The sequence below is a fragment of the Sus scrofa genome, chromosome 13, assembly GCF_054392235.1.
Source record: "Sus scrofa isolate SSC_HxYL_T2T_F1_AM1 chromosome 13, Sscrofa_HxYL_maternal_Yorkshire_Landrace_v2.0, whole genome shotgun sequence".
Classification (NCBI taxonomy): domain Eukaryota; kingdom Metazoa; phylum Chordata; class Mammalia; order Artiodactyla; family Suidae; genus Sus; species Sus scrofa.
This window is the reverse complement of record NC_139395.1, coordinates 18,116,599-18,141,275: the sequence shown is the minus strand read 5'-3', so window position 1 is coordinate 18,141,275 and position 24,677 is coordinate 18,116,599. Positions and strand designations below refer to the sequence as shown.

The following is a 24,677-nucleotide window of genomic DNA, read 5'->3' as shown; positions in this document are numbered from 1 at the left end:
ATAAGCAACCATAATGGAAAATAATCTGAAAAAGAATCCATTTATGTATATACATGTAATTGAGTCGCTTGGCTGTACAGCAGAAATTAACACCACATTGTAAATCAATTATACTTTAATTAAAAAAATGTCTGACGGGCCTGTGTTGGCTTAGGAGCACAGAGAGTAAGGTTCATTGGCCTTGCATAGCTCTGCCTGGCCTCCAGCGCTTATGCTGGGAATGCCTTTACTTTGCTGGACCCCTCCTGTTTGTGTCTTGTTATTTTCCAGTTTGTGTCATTTTCCAGTAACTGGTACATACGAGTATTAGAGGATGTTAGTTAGGAGTGGAGAGCAGGAGAGCTCTCCAGAAAAAAGTGAGAGAGGTTTAGATGTGAAGTGGATATTGGGAAGGAGATGAGCCAAACAATATGGCGAAGATCCAAAGAGCAAGATGGTCAAAAAAAAAAAAAAATTCTTAGAGGGGGTAGGAAGGGTTGCCAGAGGGGTTTTCAGACTTTGGTGTCTAGTTCTCAATCTAAAGTCCTTTGCCTTCCTTCCATCACCCTAAACTTTCAGCCAAGCCTTCCATACTGACTGCATCCTGTGTTGGAGGACGGGAATCAAGGGACTGAGCTGAGCTTGATGTCTGGGACAGAGCAAGGAGAGAGCAGCCTTTGTAGGTCAGGTGGATCCGGTAAGACTGGGCCCTCAGGAAGAGGGTGACATTGGTATAGATAAAGTGGACACCCATTCTAGCCATTCCCCACCATACAGTGCTAATTAGAAAAATTCACTTAGATCATATAGTATTTTAAATTATATTTGAAGGAGTTCCCTGGTGGTTCAGCAGGGTTAAGGGTCCATTGTTGCCCCTGCTGTGGCATGGGTTTGATCCCTGGCCAGAGAATTTCTGCATGCCATCAGTGTGGCCAAGAAAAATTATATTTGACTGTGAACTAGAGCAGGGGTCAGCAAACTTCTATAAGGGGCTAGATAGCAAATATTTTATGGGGTTTTTTGGCCCCATTGTCTCTGTTGCAGCTGTACAAATGTTGCCACTATAAAGGGACCGAGCCACGGCAGTCGGATTCTTAAGCCACTGTGCCACGTGGGAACTCCATAAAGGGCCTTTTTTTTTTTTTTTTCTTTTTAATGCTGCACCTGCAGCATATGGAAGTTCCCAGCCACACCAGGTCTGAGCTGCGTCTACAACTTATGCCACCACAGCAACACTGGATCCTTAACCCACTGAGCTAGGCCAGGGATTGAACCATATCCTCATGGACACTATGTTGGGTCCTTAACCAGCTGAGCCACAATGGGAACTCCTAAAGTGGCCTTCTTTATCTTTGGGAAAAACTTTCAAAGAAATGCTGCTGTTTACCTTTGAAAATTCTTCAGGAACTCCTGCAGCTGTAAGACCAGCAGGAGGTGGGGTGGGCCTGATCACTCTGTGTCATCAGTACAGACTCTGGTGTTGGAGGGTGAATTTGTCATCTCTGTCTTAGTTAATGGTGTTCTAACTTTACCCACAGGACTCAAGAATTGAGAGAATCAATCTTTTTTTTTCTGTTTTATTTTATTTTCCATTTATTATTAGTATTAAAGTATAGTTCATTTACAATGTTTCATCAAGGAGTTCCCGTCGTGGCGCAGTGGTTAACGAATCCGACGAGGAACCATGAGGTTGCGGGTTCGGTCCCTGGCCTTGCTCAGTGGGTTAAGGATCCGGCGTTGCCGTGAGCTGTGGTGTCGGTTGCAGATGCGGCTCGGATCCCGCGTTGCTGTGACTCTGGTCTAGGCTGGTGGCTACAGCTCCAATTGGACCCCTAGCCTGGGAACCTCCATATGCCGCGGGAGCGGCCCAAGAAATAGCAAAAAGACAAAAAAAAAAAAAACAACAAAAACAAACAAAAAAAACCCCACAGTTTCCTCAAGTTCTGTTTTACAACAAAGTGACCCAATCACACACATTTCCCTGTGTTGTACAGTAGGATCCCATTGCCTATTCAGTTTACATCCCCCAAACTCCCAAAATGTCCATCCCTCCCACTCCCTCCCCTCCCTCCACCCCCCCAACCCCAAGTCTACTCCTCTTGGCCATACTCTGTTTCTATTGTTCGTTTGTTTGTTTGTTTGATAGAGAATCAATCTTACTTTGGCAGGATTGAGTCTCATGTTTGGCTGTTAGATGTGGCTATTTTCAGAGGCCATAGGTCCTGGACCGTCTTCTGAGGGTCCTTATAAAGCCTCTACATAGGTCCTCTCTATCGGGCTGCTTGCCTTCCCGGGCCTCAGCTTCCTCCTCAAGACAAGGTCCGTATACCCACTACTACCAGCAGCACCTCTGGTAGCCTATCATCCTGCGTCCATTGTGAATGGTATTTCTGTGCCTTTATATTATAGGTTCTTCCAGGAGAAAAGGCTGAGAATAGCTTAAAATTTGAGCAATTAATTGATTTGTTCAGTGTTCATAAATTCTTACATTATCTCTTAAGTCTCTGCTAGAGAGACTAACTTCTTAGTCTCAGTAACAAAATTATGGGTGAATGTGCTGATTGATCCAATTATTCAAGTGTCCTCCCTAGAACAAATCAGGGGATGGAATGAAGGAATCCTGAGGAAGGAACAGGAGGTGCCCTTGGGGTCACATGGCCAGAGCTAAAGAATTGAGCTGGATGGACAATCCAATAGTTACCCATCTCCCATGCAACAGATACTCCATCTTCTGAACAGGGTCGCCACTGGTGCATCTGGACAGGTCAGGACTTTAAAAACAGATTCTCGGGCTCTCCTAGATCTTATTTAATTAAAACATTAAGTAATGCCAGCCTTGGTCTGTTTCTAAAGGAGAGGGGTCAGCAGTGCCTTCTGAGGGTCTCTCAATGAAGTAAAGATGGCCTACCCTCTGGTCACGTTTTGCTGTAAAGTTGGGAGGCTTTTGTAAGACTGAACTGCTGCTGAACCGGCTGTGTCCTCTTCTTGCAGCATTTGTCGTGGGTTCTGGACTATCAGTTGACTGTGCGTTAGCTGTACAGTTTAGGAATTCTTGGAAAACTTTAATTTTTGTTCCTTCTTTCTCTCTCTCTCTCTCTTTTTTTTTTTTTTTTTTGGTCTTTTTAGGGCCGCACTCACGACATATGGAGGTTCCCAGGGTAAGAGTCCAATGGGAGCTGCAGCCGCTGGCCTATGCCACAGCCACAGCAACGTGGGATCCAGTCACATCTGCAATCTACACCATAGCTCATGACAACACCAGATCCTTAACCCAGTGAGTGAGGCCAGGGATCAAACCCACATCCTCATGGATACTAGTCAGGTTTGTTAACCGCTGAGCCATGACAGGAACTTGAAGAAACTTTAATTTTCAAACATGAATCTGATCTGTTTGGGCTGAGTTTGCCAACTCTAACCCTCAGAGAGAAATGACCATGGTGACTCTGTTTGAGAGCCAAGTCAGGCAGGCTGCTTATGTCATGATGGCACAGTGCATTGCTATGTAGAGACTTTATTAGTGATGAGAAAATATTGACATTCCAGTCCTGTGGAAAGAACTAAACCAGCAAAGATCCTTACAATATTAAGAAAAAAAAAGCCTTAGGACACACTTCCATACTTAAAAAGCACATTTCACAGAATAAGAGGTTGAAACTGCAAAGATATTGGAGACAGGAGGGACTGTTACTAGAAATAGCAGAGGAGGGAGTTCCCATTGTGGCACAACAGAAATGAATGCAACTAGTAACCATGAGATTTCAGGTTCGATCCCTGGCCTCGCCCAGTGGGTTAATTATTTGGCATTGCCATGAGCTGTGGTGTAGGTTGCAGATGCAGCTGGGATCCTGCGTGGCTGTGGCTGTGGCATAGGCCAGCAGCTGTAGCTCTGATTCGACCCTTAGCCTGGGAACCTCCATATGCCACAGGTGCGGCCCTAAAACGCAAAAAAAAAAAAAAAAAAAAGGAAAGAAATAGCAGAGGATTCTCAAATCCTGAAAACATCACCTCTTTGGCTATTGCACTTAATATAATCATTTGGAATATGCCCAGGTCAATGTGTTTGAATAATTTGGGCAGGACTTAGGTGATTTGGGCTTTGGCCAGACAAGTTGCATTTAAATTTTTTTAGAATTTTAATACAATATTAAAGGTTACTTTCCATTTGTAGTTGTTACCAAGTATTGGCTCTATTCCCCATGTGTGCAATACATCCTTGAGCCTCTCTTACACCCGGTAGTCATTGTATTTTTTGGACTTCACATGTAAGCACCATCATACACTACTTATGTTTGTCTGACTTATTTCACTTAGCATGATGCCCTCCAAGTCATATTGCTGTAAATGGCAAAGTCCAAACAAGCTGCATTTTTAACAGAGCTAAAGAATAAGCATAAGCAGTGGACATAATGTATGAAGTTGGGTCCATTAAGGCAATCCATGTCAACGTCCAGATCTGGTGACGCTTTTTCATGACCTCTCAGTGGAAAATGGAAAGCTCAGGGTGGGTGCATGACCTCTAATGATGTCAGTTTCTTGCACAGTCATGCACCATCATTGTAGACCCAGGGGGGGCCTTACTGATCTCTAGGAGCTGGGATTCTACGTTGACCAGTGGGATCTATGGCATTGAGACCCAAGAGGAAATAGACCAGGGTCCCTCCAAGGATGACGTCTGCTTTCATTGTGAAATAGCACAGACAGTGTTGGGCTCTTGACTGTGGGCTGAATACCTCTCTCTATCCAATCAGTGGGATACTTGATAATGATGGCGAAATTGGAGGCAATGATAGATTCAGTCCTAAACCCCAAAGGATAAAGGCCAATCATAAAACACAGGTGTACAAGTGAAACTCTTTATCTTCCAGCTGCCAGTTTTCTCTACTTTTTAAGTGATCGCTGTGGATAAAATCAGAACTGAACCCATAGAGAAGAGAATTTGAACACTCTGTTACTCTATGAGGAAGAGAAGCTTGAATTTCTTTTAGAACTAAATGGAGGCATCTGTTTAGCTTAAATTAAGGGTCTTTAAGTACCAGCCAGGGACTGAGTTGACAGCCATTTCTGTAATAAAGTAATAAATCATGGGGATGCTTAAGGAAGCAAGAAACACCACATTCTCGCTTTGTACAACCAATTAAGCAATAAGCCATCTGGGTCCTTTTGTTAATTACTGTCAAACACAACTTATACAATTGAATTCAGCCTTTTATTTAATTATATTAATTTATTCCAGCAACTTCAAATACAAACAATGCCAATAACAAAGTTCATTTAAAAAATAGAGGTCTTGGAGTTCCTGCCATGGCTCAGTGGTTAGCGAACCTGACTAGCATCCATGAGGACACAGGTTCGATTCCTGGCCTCGCTCAGTGGGTTAAGGATCTGGCATTGCCCTGAGCTGTGGTGTAGGTCGCAGACGTGGCTCGAATCCCATTGCTGCTGTGGCTCTGGCACAGGCCAGTGGGTACAATTCCGATTGGACACCTAGCCTGGGAATCTCCATATGCCTCGGGTGCAGCCCTAAAAAGACAAAAAGACCCCCCAAAAAAGAAAAGAAAAATAGAGGTCTTGTTTAATGTTTATTTTTCAACCATTAATACCCTTTACACGGTTGCCATCTGAGAATTTTTAGCTCTGTCTCAGCCTCAGGATGTTAGGGGAGTTCGTGTTTAATATAGACAAGTCTGAAGGAAGAAGACTGTGGTTGGATCTCTTCTCTCAATGGGGTGGTAAATCTCTCTAGATCAGTGCTATGCAGTCAGCCTGTCCACAATGATGGAATGTTCTGTTATCTGTGCTGGCCAACACAGTGACTATTGAGTCCTTGAAATGTGACCATTACGACTGAGGAGCTGAATCTAAACTTTCTTTAATTTTAATGAATTTACGCATAGATAGCCCTGTGTGGCCAGGGCCCCTAGCCCAGGTCCAGAGTGTGTTCTGAGGAAGGAGAAATGCAGTTGGCCATTGACTTCAGCAGGTAGAGAAGGGATGCACAGTGATGATGTGTACTGTTTGGAAACCCTCACTTCCTACGCAGTGTTTCTTATTTGAGACAGCCAGAGGAGAGCAACTTCTTTGAGGAGAGGGTTCTAAGTTGACCATGTGGAGAGGGAGCTCCATTTGGAAGAGACATGGACAATGTCTTTTTTTTTTTTCCTTTTTACAGCCACACCCGCGGCATATGGAAGTTCCTAGGCCAGGGGTCTAATTGGAGCTGCAGCTGCCGGCCTACACCACAGCCACAGCAACACCAGATCTGAGCTACATCTGTGACCTATGCTGCAACCTGCAGCGATGCCAGATCTTTAACCCACTGAGCGAGGCCAGGGATCAAACCTCCATCCTCACAGACACTATATTGTGTTCTTAATCCACTGAGCCACAATGGGCACTCCAACAATGTTTTCTCAATTGCAGAATCAACCCCCAACTCTTATGGCCGAACCAGGTGGGCTCTAAGAGAGGCTTCCAGCTTTCACAAGCGTGGGCTCTGTATCTGCCATGGCTGAATGTTCAGAGGTGGGCATATCTGGGGGTCCCAGACATCTGGGACTCAGAGACAGCCCTGTCAGCTCTCATGGACATTAACACCCAACTCTAGTTCCCTCTCATTACAGTTCTGGCCCAGACGCTGGCATTTTGCTTACAGTGAGGTTTGCCTCTTTGCAAAGGTGTCTCGTTCTGATCCAGTCAATGCAAAACCTGTTACAGGGCATCAAAAGAGTTTCTCAACTGTACACCCTTCTGGTAGTGGGAGTGTTCAGTCTAAGCTGACCCAACACCGATGACTAAAGAGAAGCATATTGCATGAAACCTGATCGTGGTTAATTAAGCTAGAGAGCGGCCAGGGCAGGGGGAATGGAGGTAGAAATTTCCAAGGAAGTTCTCATAAACAGGAAAACCTCTTATTCCAGGTCTGCTGACTCTTTTCAGCTGCTAGGCTGAGCTAAAGAAGTGGGCCAATTCTCCCTCCCACCCTACTTTTCTCTTGGCAGCTTGTTTCCCTTCTCTCCTCTGAGCTATGGCTCAACCAATGTACATGTAATCTGACTCATAAGCCTGATCCAAAGGTTTTTGGATATCAGGCCTTTGCACTCTCTTCACACTTTAATTTTCATGGTCAGCTACACAGACAATTCAAGGTAAGACCATTTGAAATAAATTGAGGGATTGGAATTGTGTATCCTGAAGGTGTCAACAGGCCTCTTTCCTTCATCAGAGAAAAAAAGCAATTTTTAGTGCTCAATGGAAAAACAAAAAGCAATACAAGAATCTTCTGTACTATGCATCGGGCATCTCCTAGTGATGAAGACAATGAGACAACGGGTCCATGGTTTTGTTTTGTTTTTTTTTTTTTCCTCAACAGCCAGGGGTCCATGAAATAAGGGGCCAGAAGGAAAGACTTTCTATATTCATTTGAGGAGCTTTGGTCTCTGTTCTCACCACTGCACAGACACCATGGTCTGCTCCATGAAAGGCACAGGCTGCTGTGGTTCACTGGGGTGGAACTGCAGCGGCCCCACTTCTCTCTCCCTTCTGACATGGCACTCATCGTTCATCCACAGAGCTGACGTTGTCAAAGTGCCACAGCTGGCTGGCCTTTCCATCACACTCGCGCAAGTACAGGTCTTTATTGTTCTCCTGACCCACAGCTTCCATGCATCTCCCAGAAAGAATGTGAACAATCATTCCATTCTGAAAAGAGAGGGAAAAAATAAAGAAGAAAGAAAACTGGTCAGTCCCCTGCAGTCAGCAAACACCCATTTGTGCTAATCAATCATTAAGAGAATAGTTGAGGTGGTATGAACTGGTCTGGTAAGGGACTACCGTATTTTAGTTGATATATAATAGCTTAGGAGGCCCTAAAATTTAGAGATCATTCAGAGTCTTTGGGTCATTAATTCTATTATTATTGTGGTTGGGTAATTATGCCATTTCTTAGAGAGTTCTGGCTAGCAAAATGCCATTGTAAAGATCATGTTCAGTCTTTATACTGTATTGTTAACTGTGAAAATTAAAGTGTGAAGACAGTGCAAAGGCCTGATATCCAGAACACTATGGATCAAGCTTATGAGAGAGATTGCATTGTTATCACTGTACTTGTACATTTATGCTTTTGTAAGGATTTAATTTCATCTCTACTGTTTGTTAATCTCCACAATTTAACAAGATTAAATTACAGTTGAGAGTAAGACTCTAAGGATACACCGAAGGCCTGTGGACAATTACAGCTGCTTCCTGCTCAAAATCTACCAAATTTAATACTGAATCTAGCCACCCCCTTTCAAGAAAAAAATCAATTTCTTTATAAAAAAGTAACCTTAACCAACAATGCTGATAATGTCTGTTTGTTTATTTATATATATAATTCACATGCCATAATAGTCACTCTTCTAAAGTATGCAACTCAGTGGATTTTTAGTATATTCACGAAATATTTGTGGCCATCACCACTTTCTAATTGCAAAACATCTCATCACTGTAAAAGGAAACTCATTATCCATTAGCAGTCACCTCCCATTCCTCCCTCCTTCTAACCCCTGGAAATCACTCATTTACTTTCTTTATTTATGGATTTGTCTCTTCTTGATATTTCATATAAATGAAATCATATAATATGTGGACTTCTGTGACTAGCTTCTTTCATTGGGCATAATATTTTCATCCATGTTGTAGCACAAAAGAATCTGATCTTTCTTTCTTTCTTTTTTTATTTTTTCCTTTCTTTATTTCTTCCTTTCTTTCTTTTTGTAGTGGTACAAATATATAACATAAAACTTTCCATCTTAACCATTTTAAAGTGTGAAGTGTAGTACTGTTAAGTAGATTCACTTGCTGTGAAACAGAGCTCCAGAACGGTTTCTTTCAAAACTGAAACTCTATCCCCATGAAACAACTTTCCTTCCCCTCCTACCTGTTGTACATGGAAACCACCATTCTATTTTTCATTTGTCTGAATCTATTTTAAATACATCATGTAAGTGGAATCACATAGTATTTGTCTTTTTGTGACTAGCTTACTTCACTTAGCATCATGTCCTCAAGGTTTATACATGTTGAAGCAAATGACAGGATTTCCTCCTTTTTAAAGGCAAAATAATATTCCATGGTATGTATATAGCTTATTCTGTTTATTCATTCATCAATTATTGAACCTTTGGGTTGCTTCCACCTTTTGGCTATCGTGAATAGGGCTGCTATGAACAGCACCTCATTCCTTTTTATGGCTGAATGGGAATGCTTTTTTAAAGTCTTGTTTTTTATGCCTGAAAGAAGCTGGGTATATCTTAGTCACTCATTTTTTACGCATTATTTTAAAATGCTGTTTCTAAATCTATTGTCCAGAGGACTTGCTTAGAATGATTCTTTATGATCATTCCTAAAGGGCCTTAACTTGGTTTCTAAGACTCCTGTGAGCATATGTGGGTGCCCTGGGTCCTGGGTTCACTTGTCACCAAAGCCCCCGAGAGTTTTGTTCTCAATTGTTAATTGTGAGTTCAGCTGAAGTTTTACATTGTATGATTTTCCTCTTTAAGAGTACCAATACATGGGAGTCCCCATTGTGGCTCAGCGGGTTAAGAACCCAACTAGTATCCATGAAGATGCAAGTTTGATCCCTGGCCTTGCTCAGTGAGTTAAGTATCTGGTGTGGCCATGAACTGTGGTGTAGGTTGCAGGCATGGCTTGGATTCTGCACAACTGTGGCTGTGGCTGTGGCTGTGGCATAGGCCAGCAGCTGCAGCATCAATTCGACCCCTAGCCTGGGAACTTCCATATGCCTCACATGCTGCCCTAAAAAGCAAAAAAAAAAAAAAAAAAAAGGAATACCGGTGCATGGAGTTCTGCTTAGTCATTTAATCCTTCCTTATTCTCAAGCAAAAGCTGAAAAAGAAAAGACATTTTTAAAAGACGTGTGTCTTTGTTTGTATAATTACACCCCAATTCATTTCAGAAGGGATTTGGAGTGAAGGAAAAATTAGGTATGGACACTTAGTGTTGATACTGTCACCTTCCAATCCTGCTCACTCTTCCTAAATACTTGCACTCCTCTTATTGATGCACAGTCTCTGTAAAGGATCTAGAGCTTCTCTCTGGGGCAATGGGAATCCAAGTCTTACTAGAATAGTGAAATGCTCCGAGTAGATTTTGCAAAGGAAGAAAGTTCCATCTACATCCTCATCTGTTTGGTTGTGGAATCAGAGTGGGCCTTCCCATTGCTCCTAAAATCACACCACCAACACGGTTGCCTACTCCTGTTAACATGCTCACACGATCCTACTTGTGAGATGAGCTGATAAACTTTATAAAGGGACTGTCTTGGGAGTTCCCTAGTGGCTCAGTGGGTTAAGGATTTGGTGTTGTCACTGCTGTGGTGTGGGTTTGGTGCCTGGCCCGAGAACTTCCAAATGCTGCGGGCATTGCAAAAAAAAAAAAAAAAAAGGAAGAAAGAAAGAAAAAGAAAAATGTCCCTTCTATGCCATGATCAAGATCAGAGCTATAGAGAAACCTGGCAAATTAGTACATTTCAAGATACCAGTGGATAACTTTGCTGCAAGATTGGTTTACCTACTCCTGAGGCCTTAGTGCCAAGTCATAAGTTCAACAACAGAAACACAGGTTTGTACAGTAATACTTGACTTCTTGGAAGTGCCTGAGACATATGCCAGGCAGGGGCACTGCCAAGCCCTTCCAGATGGATTCCTTACCTCCTGGTAGTCCCAGTGTTGCTGGTGGATGGCAGGGCCTTCCTTGGTGCAGTTCTGAAGAATCACCTGCTCCCGCCTGACATCAAAGCACAGGTGCTGTGGACTGCCATAGCGGATCTCCTTCCTGCCTGGGTGCTCCAGGTGCTGGGACAGAGGGAACAGCCATGAGCACAGCTAGGAGGAGACAGTCTCCACAGCTGGAGAGGAGGGAAGGAGAGCTCACTGCAATAGGGGGCAATCTTCAGATTCTTCTGGGGTCTGCTTGACCCTGTATCATAGTCAGGTCCACAAATACGATGCTGGATTAGCCCTGGCCTCTGAAATCTCCTCCTTCCAGCTACTTTAACATTCGTATGTACACATTCTGGCAAGATCCTCCATTATTACTGTGTCATAGCTGAGGCCGTAAAGGAATCCGTGTGTTTTGTGAAGGTACAGCCAGAAGGGCAGATGAGGAAACTGCTGAGGCCCAAGTTGATCTCTTTCTGGGGACATCTGGCTGGGCCCTGCAAGTAACTTTCCTGCTTTCTGCTGTTTCTGCTGACTCTCACTCATGGTTTGTATTTCCTCCCCGGTTCCGTAGGAGTGGATCGTGCATGCTTTTGTAGATGGGCTTTAACTGTAGGAAGCCTGTGGGGCCTGATTGGAAACATATCCTGATAAAACCGTTTTTCTGTTTGCTCCTGCCAAGTACAGCCTGAACTAATTTTTACATTACTTTGTGGCTGAGGGATGCGGTTGGCTTCATGATCATGTGACCTGTGCAATGGCAGGGGGCCTCATGCTTACAAGGGTTTAATATTCTTGGTTTAATATACTCGGTTTAATACTGTTTGTGTCTTGAAATTCTCTCTCTCTCTCTTTTTTTCTTTTTAAGGCTGCACCTGCAGCATAGGGAAGTTCTTAGGCTAGGGACTGAATCAGAGCTGCAGCTGCCAGCATATACCACAGCCACAGCAATGCCAGATCTGAGCCACATCTGTGACTTATGCCGCAGCTTGTGGCAACACCAGATCCTTAACCCACTCAGCAAGGCCAGGGATTGAACCCACATAGGCTTAGCTAGTTCTCAGTTTTGCTGGATGTGGAAGTCCCTACTCATCACCTACTCCCTACCAAGGATCAAAAAAATGATAATAATAATAATCCGAAAGCCAATATTCTGTTTGCCTAAGCAAGATTATTAGTCCTAGTTTCAGAAGAGGAAACCAAGACTCAGAGAGGTTAAGAGGCCTGCCCGATGTCTCACAGCTAGAAGGCGAGCTGTTTCCACCATCACACGGTCTCCTCACCTAGCACTTTCCACCCTCCTCCTGTGCAGATGTGAGTGCCTACAGGTATGTTCTGGAACACTGGTAAAAGGGCAAAACTGAAAGGGGACAAATAGATCCTGAGCAGCTGCTTCCCCCCGGCCCAAGGCCTTCCCCCCAGGGTTCCAGGACCTCCCCAGTCCTGCCTGCAAGGCTGGACTCCAGACCCTCCAAGACAGGCTTTGCCTTTCACCCCAGGCTCTCAGGGCTTCACCTGGCTTGTTTGATCAGTATCTCCAGGAATTTACACTTTGTTATTGGTTTTGTTTGTTTGTTTGGCCACACTCATGGCATGTGGAAATTCCCAGGCCAGGGATAGAACCCACTCTATAGCAGCAACACAAGCTGCTGCAGTGACAATGCCAGGTCTTTAACCCACTGTGCCACAAGTGGACTCCTGTTGTTTGTTTTTATTTTATTTTATTTTTTTCCCTTTTTAGGCCTGCTCCCATGGCATGTGGAAGTTCCCAGGCTAGGGGATGAATGGGAACTGCAGCTACTGACCTACTACACTACAGCCACAGCAACACGGGATCTGAGCAACGTCTGTGACCTGTACCACAACTCACGGCAATGCTAGATCCCCAACCCACTGAGTGAGGCCAGGGATTGAACCTGCATTCTCATAGATAGTAGTTGGATTCGTTTCCACTGCACCACAAGGGGAAATCCCCTGTTGTTGGTTTTCAGTAAGGACTTTGGGATAGGATAACTTAACACAAAGGCCCCATCACAGGCTGAAAGGAAAGAGATTTGGGGGCAGGTTAGACTTTCTGGGTTATCATCCAAGTTGTGTAAAGAAGTGAACCCACCGACTCTCAGCCAATGTCACAGGGGCTTCTCAGTACCTGGGCAGTTATTCCTGTGATGAAAATTTTGAAGAGAAGAAATACCCTAAGGTACAAGGAGACCTTTCTGATCACCAAGGGGCCCTCATGATGCTGGAAGGACCCTCTGCCTCTAGGTTGTTCCCCGGACTCAGCATTGATTTACTTGTCTCTCCAATCTGGCCGTATATACCCATAAGCAGGACTTCTGGCTCAAAGATGGATACTCCCTGTAGGCAGAGGGCCTGTCAATCATGTTCAGTGTCTCTCTTTGGCTTCCCTTTGGGTCATAAGCTTTTGCTGTCATGGGGCAGCCCCTCCCTTCCCGGGTACTGAGGACTCCAGCCACACTACAGAGCAGGGCCCCTGGGAATCCCTGAGCTGACCTCCAGTGCACCCCAGGGGAGCTCAAGTGCTGTTCCCCTCCCTTCCCCCGGGGCATCTGTACCCTCTGCTTCCTTCTGACCATGGAGCGAAGGCCTTTCTCCCTGAGGAAGGAGTGTCACAAACCACATTGCTCTGTGCGTGGGAAACATTCTGAGTGAGGCCACAGCTCTGAGACCTGGAGCCATGACTCCCTCTGTGTTTAAGTCCCCCTCTGGCAAGTGGGGCCATGAGGCTTGTCTGTTCAAATCCTGTCCCCTCTCCCCACTTCACATACACACACACACACACACACACACACACACCAGGCTCCCATGATGCCCTAAAGTCCCCCCTCTGGCCTATGTATTGGTCCCCATACATAGATCCCCATGTGTTGTGCCTGAAAGACACAACACATCTACAAGGGGCAGGACTCAGCAACAGGGCACTTGATCTTTTTTTTTCTTTCTTTTTTTTTTTTGATTTGTAGGGCCACATGTGTGGCATATGGAGGTTTCCAAGCTAGGGGTCGAATAGGAGCTACAGCTGTCTGCCTACACCACAGCCACAGCAACGCCAAATCCGAGCCATGTCTGCAAACTACACCACAGCTCATGGCAACGCCAGATGCTTAACCTACTGAGCAAGGCCAGGGATCGAACCCTCAACCTCATGGTTACTAGTTGGGTTCATTACCGCTGAGTCACAACGGGAACTCCAGGGCACTTGATTCTTAAGAATACAGTCACGAGTTCCGAGCTTGAGGCAGCACTTTATTTGGGGGACCCTCTCATTTTCTCAATGCTCCCTCTTAGTGATCCACTTTTCCCGGTCTCTGGTCCTAGTTAGCTAACGATCCAGTGAGCTGGTCCAGGTGTTTCAAAAAGATGCCCTGGTGGAAATGTGCCTTCACACAGATTTTCTTTGACCTCTGATTATAGAATTTTAATTTAAACAGAAAGCTGGCGGGAGGACAAGATGGCGGAGGAGTAGGGGGACACGCTCGCCCTCTCCCACAAACACAACAAAAAAAGCACATCTACAGAAGAAATGACTCGCACAGAACAACAACCAATCGCTGGCAGAGGAACCTAAACTCCAATAACGGCAAGAAGTTCGTGACATTATTGGGCAGAACGGGAGAAAAGAGGAGAGTGAGAGAAGGTGAATCCGAGCGGGACGGGCGCTCCCGAAAGGGAACTGCGGAGGAGAAAGGGATCCCGCACCCTGGAAAGTCTCCTACCGGGGGAAAGATCAAACGAACCGGAGGAATCTCCAGATGCAGAGAAGAGTGTAGCAGTAAGTCGGAGTACGGAAAAACGATCAAGAACCCAACGGACCATCTGAACTACGGGCACAGTCACCAAAAATTGAGACGCCTGGGTGGGGGCTGGGCACCGAATCCTCGGCTCCAGAGGTTAGTCCCCGGGAAAGGGCCGGGGGACGCCTGGGTGGGGGCTGGGCACCGAGACCTCAGCTCTGAAGGTTGGTCCCCGAGAGGGGGCCGGGGGACGCCTGGGTTGGGGCTGGGCACCGAGACCTCGCCTCCGAAGGTTAGTCCCCAAGAAAGGGCCGGGGGGCGCCGCCTGGGTGGGGGCTGGGCACCGAGACCTCGGCTCCAGAGATTAGTCCCCGGGCTAGGGGGGCGGGGAAGAGCGGAAACTGCTTGGGAGGTCTCTAAACCATTTGACGGGGCAGAGACTGCCTGGGAGACTAGAAAACAAAGCTGTCGCAGAGGAAGGGAGCAATACTCTAGGGGCGGGGAAGTGGAAAGCCGCCTCAGAGGGAACCTGGGAGAAGAGCCTGGTCTGCGCCCGTGCTGGGGAGGGGAGAGAAGAAGGGGTGGGTCCCCATAGAATACCCCCCACGCCACAGCAAGCTTACAGGCCCGCTAGCTAGCAGAAAGCTGTGCTTCCCAGTGCATTCCCTCCCCCCACCCCCACCACCCCCTACGCTCTCGCCGAACCTGGGGCTGCCTGCCATCCAGGAGGGCTGGCCTCAACAATTGCCTGAAGCCTACCACCGCAGGGGCTCTCCCTGCACAGGCCTGCTTGCCCTTTGGAGGGGCTACACTTCCACAGAGCAGCACCAAACACCACCAGCCCCCTAGAAAAGGCCTGCAGCCCAGAAAAGCTAGAACAAGCCTAGCCAGGCCGTGAATAGATCGACCTAATTCTCCGACGGTTTTTCTGAGACGGGCTCCCCCGGGGAGGAGCCTCTTGAGTCTCCAAGGGCCTTGCTACACGCCCAAGACCCCAGGGGGTGCTAAGACCTAGGGGACCAGCTGCATAGGACTGCCAGCTCCAGGCAGGACCCCCTGCAGCCCAGAAAAGCTGCAACAAGCCTGGCCGAATCGGGAAAAGATCTCAGACGGTCTTTCTGAGTCGGGCTGTCCTGGGGAGGAGCCTCTTGAGTCTCCAAGGGCCCTGCTACCCGCCCAAGACCCCAAGGGGTGCTGAGACCTAGTGGACCAGCTGCATAGGACTGCCAGCTCCAGGCAGGACCCCCTGCAGCCCAGAAAAGCTGCAACAAGCCTGGCGGAATCGGGAAAAGATCTCAGACGGTCTTTCTGAGTCGGGCTGTCCTGGGGAGGAGCCTCTTGAGCCTCCAAGGGCCCTGCTACCCGCCCAAGACCCCAGGGGGTGCTGAGACCTAGTGGACCAGCTGCATAGGACTGCCAGCTCCAGGCAGGACCCCCTGCAGCCCAGAAAAGCTGCAACAAGCCTGGCCGAATCGGGAAAAGATCTCAAACGGTCTTTCTGAATCGGGCTGCCCTGGGGAGGAGCCTCTTGAGTCTCCAAGGGCCCTGCTACCCACCCAAGACCCCAAGGGGTGCTGAGACCTAGTGGACCAGCTGCATAGGACTGCCAGCTCCAGGCAGGACCCCCTGCAGCCCAGAAAAGCTGCAACAAGCCTGGCGGAATCGGGAAAAGATCTCAGACGGTCTTTCTGAGTCGGGCTGTCCTGGGGAGGAGCCTCTTGAGCCTCCAAGGGCCCTGCTACCCGCCCAAGACCCCAGGGGGTGCTGAGACCTAGTGGACCAGCTGCATAGGACTGCCAGCTCCAGGCAGGACCCCCTGCAGCCCAGAAAAGCTGCAACAAGCCTGGCCGAATCAGGAAAAGATCTCAAACGGTCTTTCTGAATCGGGCTGCCCTGGGGAGGAGCCTCTTGAGTCTCCAAGGGCCCTGCTACCCGCCCAAGACCCCAAGGGGTGCTGAGACCTAGTGGACCAGCTGCATAGGACTGCCAGCTCCAGGCAGGACCCCCTGCAGCCCAGAAAAGCTGCAACAAGCCTGGCCGAATTGGGAAAAGATCTCAGACGGTCTTTCTGAATCGGGCTGTTCTGGGGAGGAGCCTCTTGAGTCTCCAAAGGCCCTGCTACTCGCCCAAGACCCCAAGGGGTGCTGAGACCTAGTGGACCAGCTGCATAGGACTGCCAGCTCCAGGCAGGACCCCCTGCAGCCCAGAAAAGCTGCAACAAGCCTGGCGGAATCGGGAAAAGATCTCAGACGGTCTTTCTGAATCGGGCTGCCCTGGGGAGGAACCTCTTGAGTCTCCAAGGGCCCTGCTACCCGCCCAAGACCCCAGGGGGTGCTGAGAACCAAGTGAAATCTGCTACCATCGTGGGGTGGACCTCCCAGTCCTGTCTGCCCTCAGGAAGTCCTCCTTTGCTTCAAAGAAACACTGTTAGTCCCATCAACACTCCAGAAAAGCCACACTGCCTCAAAAAAAGATTGACCAACAACGACAGCCCTCAGGAAATATTCCACGGCAGTGACAAGGCAAACACTACCCGATAACGGAGAGTACAACTCCCTCAGGAGAAAGAAGACAACAAGCAAGATGAAGAAGCTGAGAAACCACCCCCAGTCAAACCAACAGGAGAACTCACCTAAAACAGTCAACAATGAAACTGATCTCTGCAGTCTGACAGACCTGGAGTTCAAAAGAGAAATAGTGAAAATACTGAAGGAATTAAGAGAAGATATGAACAGCAATGCAGATACCCTCAGAAAGGAGCTAGAAAATATAAGGAGGAGCCAAGAAAAACTAGAACATTCATTTGCAGAGATGCAAACTGAACTAGGGGCAGTAAAAACCAGAATGAATAATGCAGAAGAACGAATCAGTGATATGGAAGATAGAATAATGGAAATCACTCAATCTGGTCAACAGACAGAAAACCGAATCAAAAAACTGGAAAGCAATATAAGAGACCTATGGGATAATATAAAACGAGCCAATCTACGCATAATAGGAATTCCAGAAGGAGTAGAAAAAGATAAGGGAATGGAAAATATATTTGAAGAAATTATCGCTGGAAACTTCCCAAATCTAAAGGATACTGGATTCAAGATACAAGAAGCACAGAGGGCCCCAAACAAACTGAACCCAAACAGACCCACACCAAGACACATCATAATAAAAATGGCAAAAGTTAGTGATAAAGAGAGGATCCTAAAGGCAGCAAGAGAAAAACAGAATGTTACCTACAAGGGAACCCCCATAAGAATATCAGCTGATTTCTCTACAGAAACACTACAGGCCAGGAGGGAATGGCAAGAGATATTTAAAGTGCTCAAAGGAAAAAATATGCAACCTAGAATACTTTATCCAGCAAGAATATCATTTAAAATAGAAGGGGAAATAAAAATTTTTCCCAACAAACAAAAACTTAAAGAATACAGCAACACAAAACCCAGGTTAAAGGAAATATTGAAAGGGCTTCTCTAAACCAAAAGAAAGGAAGGAAAGGGAAGAAAAAAGAAAAAAAAAAAAAAAAAAAGAAGAAGAAGAAGAGGAAGAACTAGGACAGAGGAAGATACAATCAGAGAGCAGTCATTCAAATAAGCCAGCATACAGATTTAATCATGAACATGCTTCAAACAAAATAAAATTAAAAAGAAAAAAATAAAAGAGTCATCAAAACCATAAAATGTGGGCAAGGGATGTTAGGAGGTAAATAATCCTTTTTGTTTGTATGTATGTCTCTCTTCTTAATTTTAATATAATAATGAAGTGTTTGAACTTACAGGACCATCAGGCTAAAACACACAATTATGGGAAGGGGTTAGCATACTTAAAAAACAGGGCAACCACAAGCCAAAACCAAATATTGCATTTGCAAAAAATGAAAAAAAAAAACACTCAAGCAGATAATAACAGGAGACCATCCAACCAAAAAAAAAAAAAAAAAAAAAAAAAAAAAAAAAAAAAAAAAAAGAAAGGAAGAATGGAGAACCATAAAATCAACTGGAACACGAGGATCAAATGGCAATAAATAATCATCTATCAATTATCACCTTAAATGTCAATGGACTGAATGCCCCAATCAAAAGACACAGAATGGCTGAGTGGATAAAACGGCAAAAACCTTCAATATGCTGCCTACAAGAAACTCACCTTAGGACAAAAGATACATATAGATTGAAAGTGAAAGGCTGGGGAAAAGTATTTCATGCCAATAGACATGACAGAAAAGCAGGAGTTGCAACGCTCATATCAGACAAAATAGACTTTAAAACAAAAGACATAAAGAAAGACAAAGAAGGACACTATTTAATGATTAAGGGATCCATCCAAGGAGAGGATGTTACTATCATCAACATATATGCCCCAAACATAGGAGCACCCAGATACATACAACAAATATTAACAGACATAAAGGGAGATATTGATGAGAATACAATCATAGTAGGAGACCTAAATACCCCCCTCACATCAATGGACAGATCCTCTAGACAGAAAACAAATAAAGCAACAGAGATCCTAAAGGAAACAATAGAAAAGTTAGACTTAATTGATATCTTCAGGACACTACATCCAAAAAAATCAGAATACACATTCTTCTCAAATGCTCATGGAACATTCTCAAGAATTGACCACATATTGGGACATAAAGCGAATCTCAATAAATTTAGGAGCATAGAAATTATCTCAAGTATCTTCTCTGACCACAATGCCATGAAATTAGAAATCAACCATGGGAAAAGGAAAGAGAAAAAACCTACTCCATGGAGACTAAACAACATGCTACTAAAAAACCAATGGGTCAATGAGGAAATCAAGAAGGAAATTAAAAACTATCTTGAAACAAATGATAATGAAGACACAACCTCTCAAAATCTATGGGATGCTGCGAAAGCAGTGCTCAGAGGGAAATTTATAGCAATCCAGGCCTTTCTCAAAAAAGAAGAAAGATCCCAAATTGACAACTTAACCCTCCACCTAAATGAATTAGAAAAAGAAGAACAAAGAAGTCCTAAAGTCAGCAGAAGGAAGGAAATTGTAAAGATCAAAGAAGAAATCAATAAAATAGAGACTCAAAAAACAATAGAGAAAATTAATAAAACCAAGAGCTGGTTCTTTGAAAAGGTGAACAAAATTGATAAACCCCTGGCCAGACTCACTAAAAAGAGGAGAGAAAGAACCCAAATCACCAAAATTATAAATGAAAAAGGAGAAATCACAACGGATACAGCAGAAATACAAAAAACCATAAGAGAATACTATGAACAACTATATGGCAATAAGTTTGACAATCTGGAAGAAATGGACAATTTTCTAGAATCTTACAGCCTGCCAAAACTGAATCAAGCAGAAACAGACCAACTGAACAGACCAATCACCAGAAATGAAATTGAAGAGGTCATAAAATCACTCCCTACAAATAAAAGCCCAGGACCAGATGGCTTCACAGGTGAATTCTATCAAACATATAAAGAGGAATTGGTGCCCATCCTCCTTAAACTCTTTCAAAAGGTTGAAGAAGAAGGAATACTCCCAAAGACATTCTATGAGGCCACCATCACCCTCATTCCAAAACCAGGCAGAGATACCACCAAAAAAGAAAACTATCGCCCAATATCATTGATGAATATAGATGCAAAAATTCTCAACAAAATCTTAGCCAACCGAATCCAACAACATATCAAAAAAATTATACACCATGACCAGGTTGGGTTCATCCCAGGTTCTCAAGGATGGTTCAACATACGCAAATCAATCAACATCATACACCACATTAACAAAAAAAAGGTCAAAAATCATATGATCATCTCAATAGATGCAGAAAAAGCATTTGACAAAGTTCAACATCCATTCATGATCAAGACCCTCGCCAAAGTGGGTATAGAGGGAACATTCCTGAATATAATCAAAGCCATTTATGATAAACCCACAGCAAATATAATCCTCAATGGGGAAAAACTGAAAGCCTTCTCACTCAAATCTGGAACAAGACAGGGATGCCCACTCTCACCACTGCTCTTCAACATCGTTTTGGAAGTCTTAGCCACAGCAATTAGACAAACAAAAGAAATCAAAGGCATCCATATAGGAAGAGAAGAGATCAAACTGTCACTGTATGCAGATGACATGATTCTATACCTAGAAAACCCTAAGGACTCAACCCCAAAACTCCTTGAACTGATTAATAAATTCAGCAAAGTGGCAGGATATAAGATTAACATTCAGAAGTCAGTTGCATTTCTGTATACCAGCAATGAAGCATTAGAAAAGGAATACAAAAATACGATACCTTTTAAAATTGTACCTCACAAAATCAAATACCTCGGAATACACCTAACCAAAGAGGTAAAGGACCTATATGCCGAGAACTATAAAACCTTAATCAAAGAAATCAAAGAAGATGTAAAAAAATGGAAAGATATTCCATGTTCCTGGATTGGAAAAATCAATATTGTGAAAATGGCCATCCTACCCAAAGCAATCTACAGATTCAATGCAATCCCTATCAAATTACCCATGACATTTTTCACAGAACTAGAACAAACAATCCAAACATTTATATGGAACCACAAAAGACCGAGAATCGCCAAAGCAATCCTGAGAAACAAAAACCAAGCAGGAGGCATCACTCTCCCAGACTTCAAGAAATACTACAAAGCCACAGTCATCAAAACAGTGTGGTACTGGTATCAAAACAGACAGACAGACCAATGGAACAGAATAGAGAATCTGGAAATTAACCCTGACACCTATGGTCAATTAATCTTTGACAAGGGAGGCAAGAACATCAAATGGGAAAAGGAAAGTCTATTCAGCAAGTATTGCTGGGAAACCTGGACAGCTGTATGCAAAGCAATGAAACTAGAACACACCCTCACACCATGCACAAAAATAAACTCCAAATGGCTGAAAGACTTAAATATACGACAGGACACCATCAAACTCCTAGAAGAAAACATAGGCAAAACACTCTCTGACATCAACATCATGAATATTTTCTCAGGTCAGTCTCCCAAAGCAATAGAAATTAGAGCAAAAATAAACCCATGGGACCTCATCAAACTGAAAAGCTTTTGCACAGCAAAGGAAACCCAAAAGAAAACAAAAAGACAACTTACAGAATGGGAGAAAATAGTTTCAAATGATGCAACTGACAAGGGCTTAATCTCTAGAATATACAAGCAACTTATACAACTCAACAGCAAAAAAACCAATCAATCAATGGAAAAATGGGCAAAAGACCTGAATAGACATTTCTCCAAGGAAGATATACAGATGGCCAACAAACACATGAAAAAATGCTCAACATCGCTGATTATAAGAGAAATGCAAATCAAAACTACCATGAGATACCACCTCACACCAGTCAGAATGGCCATCATTAATAAATCCACAAATAACAAGTGCTGGAGGGGCTGTGGAGAAAAGGGAACCCTCCTGCACTGTTGGTGGGAATGTAAACTGGTACAGCCACTATGGAGAACAGTTTGGAGATACCTTAGAAATCTATACATAGAACTTCCATATGACCCTGCAATCCCACTCTTGGGCATCTATCCGGACAAAGCTCTACTTAAAAGAGACACATGCACCCGCATGTTCATTGCAGCACTATTCACAATAGCCAGGACATGGAAACAATCCAAATGTCCATCGACAGAGGATTGGATTCGGAAGATGTGGTATATATACACGATGGAATACTACTCAGCCATAAAAAAGGATGACATAATGCCATTTGCAGCAACATGGATGGAACTAGAGAATCTCATACTGAGTGAAATGAGCCAGAAAGACAAAGACAAATACCATATGACATCACTTATAACTGGAATCTAATATCCAGCACAAATGAACATCTCCTCAGAAAAGAAAATCAATCATGGACTTGGAGAAGAGACTTGTGGTTGCCTGATGGGAGGGGGAGGGAGTGGGAGGGATCGGGAGCTTGGGCTTATCAGACACAACTTAGAATAGATTTACAAGGAGATCCCGCTGAATAGCATTGATAACTATGTCTAGATACTCATGTTGCAACAGAAGAAATGGTGGGGGAAAAACTGTAATTGTAATGTATACATGTAAGGATAACCTGACCCCCTTGCTGTACAGTGGGAAAATAAAATTAAAAAAAAAAAAAACAAAAAACAAAATACAAAAAAAAAAAAAAATAAAAAAAAAAAATAAACAGAAAGCTCTTCTGTTTTGTAAATAAGTTCACTTGCATCAGTTTTTTAAGATTCCACATATAAGTGACATCATATGATATTTGTCTCTCTCTGTCTGACTTACTTCATTGAGTACATTTACAAGACAGAAACAGAATCACAGACATAGTAAACAAACTTAGGGTCACCAAAGTGGGAAATGGGGGCAGGGAAAATCAGGAGTTTGGGATTAGGAGATACACCCTACTATATACGAACTACATAATGCACAAGGTCCTACTGTATAGCACAGGGAGCTATATTCAATATCTTGTAATAAAGTATAATGGAAAAGAATCTGGAAAAGAATATACATATGCATGTATGTATATGTATAACTGAATCACTCTGTCCACCTGAAACTAACACAACATTGTAAATCAGCCATACTTCAATTAAAAAAAAGAGAAAATATAGGGATCTTTTCCATAAACTCTGGATTTCCAGTGTCTTTTAAATTTTTGGATGACCTCATGATACTGGTAGCTTTCATGCAAAACAAAAGACATGGAGTCTGGGGCCGGCACAGCTGTCCTTTCAGATGGTGCTCCCCCCAGCTCACTGACCTCATTCCCTTTACCAGCCTGGACCCTGGAGACATCTGAGCTTGTGGCTCCTGGGCTAGTCACTCTCGAAGCCTCAGTTTCCTTATCTGTCAGATGAAAGCATTGGCTAAACAGCCTGGTGCTTTCCCTCAAGCTCAGATGCTCATATTCTCAGGGATGGGGATGGATCATCAGGGGCAGGTAGCAGGGGGGGGACCATGCACCTGGGTCAAGGGACATGGGATTGCTAAAAGGAGGGAAAGGGCACGGCCTCCCAGCAAAGACCCTCTGCATGTCTGAGACGGCTGGCCACCCACCTGCTGCGGCTGGCTGTCACTGCAAGGAGCCAGCATCATGGCACAGCCCAGGACGTCACCTTCCGCCAGGCAGTCCGCACAGAAGCCGAGTCCGGTGTTGTGGAGCTGCAAGGGGACATCCACACAGAAGTGAATCCCGCCCTCTGCTGCAAAGATGCCCCCTGGTGGCAGCATTTCTTTCCTCCGGTGTCTCTGCAGTACAGCTCAAGGTCCCATGTTCAGCCACAGAAATGAGTGAGGTGAAGCTGAAGCCACTGATTCTAGGGCCCCAGCCTCCTGAAAGAGGCTGCAGCACCTGTCCTGGTGAAGGGCCCTGGGACGGGTTATGAGGTAGCCCAGCCACCCCTCACAGGGAGGCCTACTGAGCTGAGACTGGTTGGCCGGCATCACGGAAGAACATCTGAACTTCAGATCCTATCTCAGAAAGCTAACCAGCCCCTCCACTTCCCCTTTCTCTGCCCTTTGTCTTGATCATTCTTGCCTTTCCAGAGAACCTGGGCCTGCGTTCAGATGGATACAGTTCAGGATAGATGTTGGCCAGAAACCAGTGGAAGGTCCGACAGCCCAGCCTCCTCTGCAGCTGTTGGCGTTCTGTGCAGTCCGGCTTCCCAGCCTGGGGAGGACAGAAACACAGGCAGCAAGACGAAGGAAGTTGTTTCATATCAGAGTTCATGTGTTGGGGGAGAGCCAGAGGTGTATGGGAGGAAGCCTGAAGGATGGGGCCAGCAAACATCACTGTGAATCATGTCCCACCTTAAATAGCATTTGTGTGTCACACTGTCAGACCTGAGCTGAGGAGTAGCTGACCAGTTGAAAATGCACTGTTTGTAGGCATTTAATTAAATGTTTAAAATGTCTGTTTTTCTGGAGTTCCCGCTGTGGCTCAGTGGAAACAAATCCAAATAGTAGCCAAGAGGATGCAGGTTCAATCCCTGGCCTCGCTCAGTGGGTTAAGGATCTGGCGTTGCCATGAACTGTGGTGTAGGTCGCAGACGTGGCTTGGATCCCACACGGCTGTGGCTCTGGAGTAGGCGGGCAGCTATAGCCCCGATTTGACCCCTAGCCTGGGACCTTCCATATGCTGTGAGTGAGGCCCTAAAAAAGACAAAAAAAAAAAAAAAAAAAGTGTATTTTTCTGTGCCTTTTTCTGGGGGGTGTCCTTTAT

General features: G+C 44.8%; 1 protein-coding gene across 2 annotated transcripts in view; it reads right to left on the bottom strand.

Moving 5' to 3' along the window:
* Window positions 1-7,197: 7,197 nt before the first annotated feature.
* The window catches only part of GALNT15 (polypeptide N-acetylgalactosaminyltransferase 15), a 47,220-nt gene continuing 29,740 nt past the window's right edge, over window positions 7,198-24,677 (bottom strand). The window contains exons 7-10 of one of the 2 annotated variants that reach the window (NM_001206447.1): window positions 23,994-24,125; window positions 23,513-23,617; window positions 10,689-10,832; window positions 7,198-7,677 (exon numbers count right to left, since the gene is read on the bottom strand). In NM_001206447.1, coding sequence (NP_001193376.1) covers window positions 7,531-7,677; window positions 10,689-10,832; window positions 23,513-23,617; window positions 23,994-24,125 — 528 coding nt within the window. In that variant the 3' untranslated portion in view covers window positions 7,198-7,530. Of the gene's footprint in view, window positions 7,678-10,688; window positions 10,833-14,109; window positions 14,154-22,639; window positions 23,618-23,993; window positions 24,126-24,677 lie in introns of those variants that run through there. The other variant, XR_014822309.1, reaches the window with a different exon arrangement.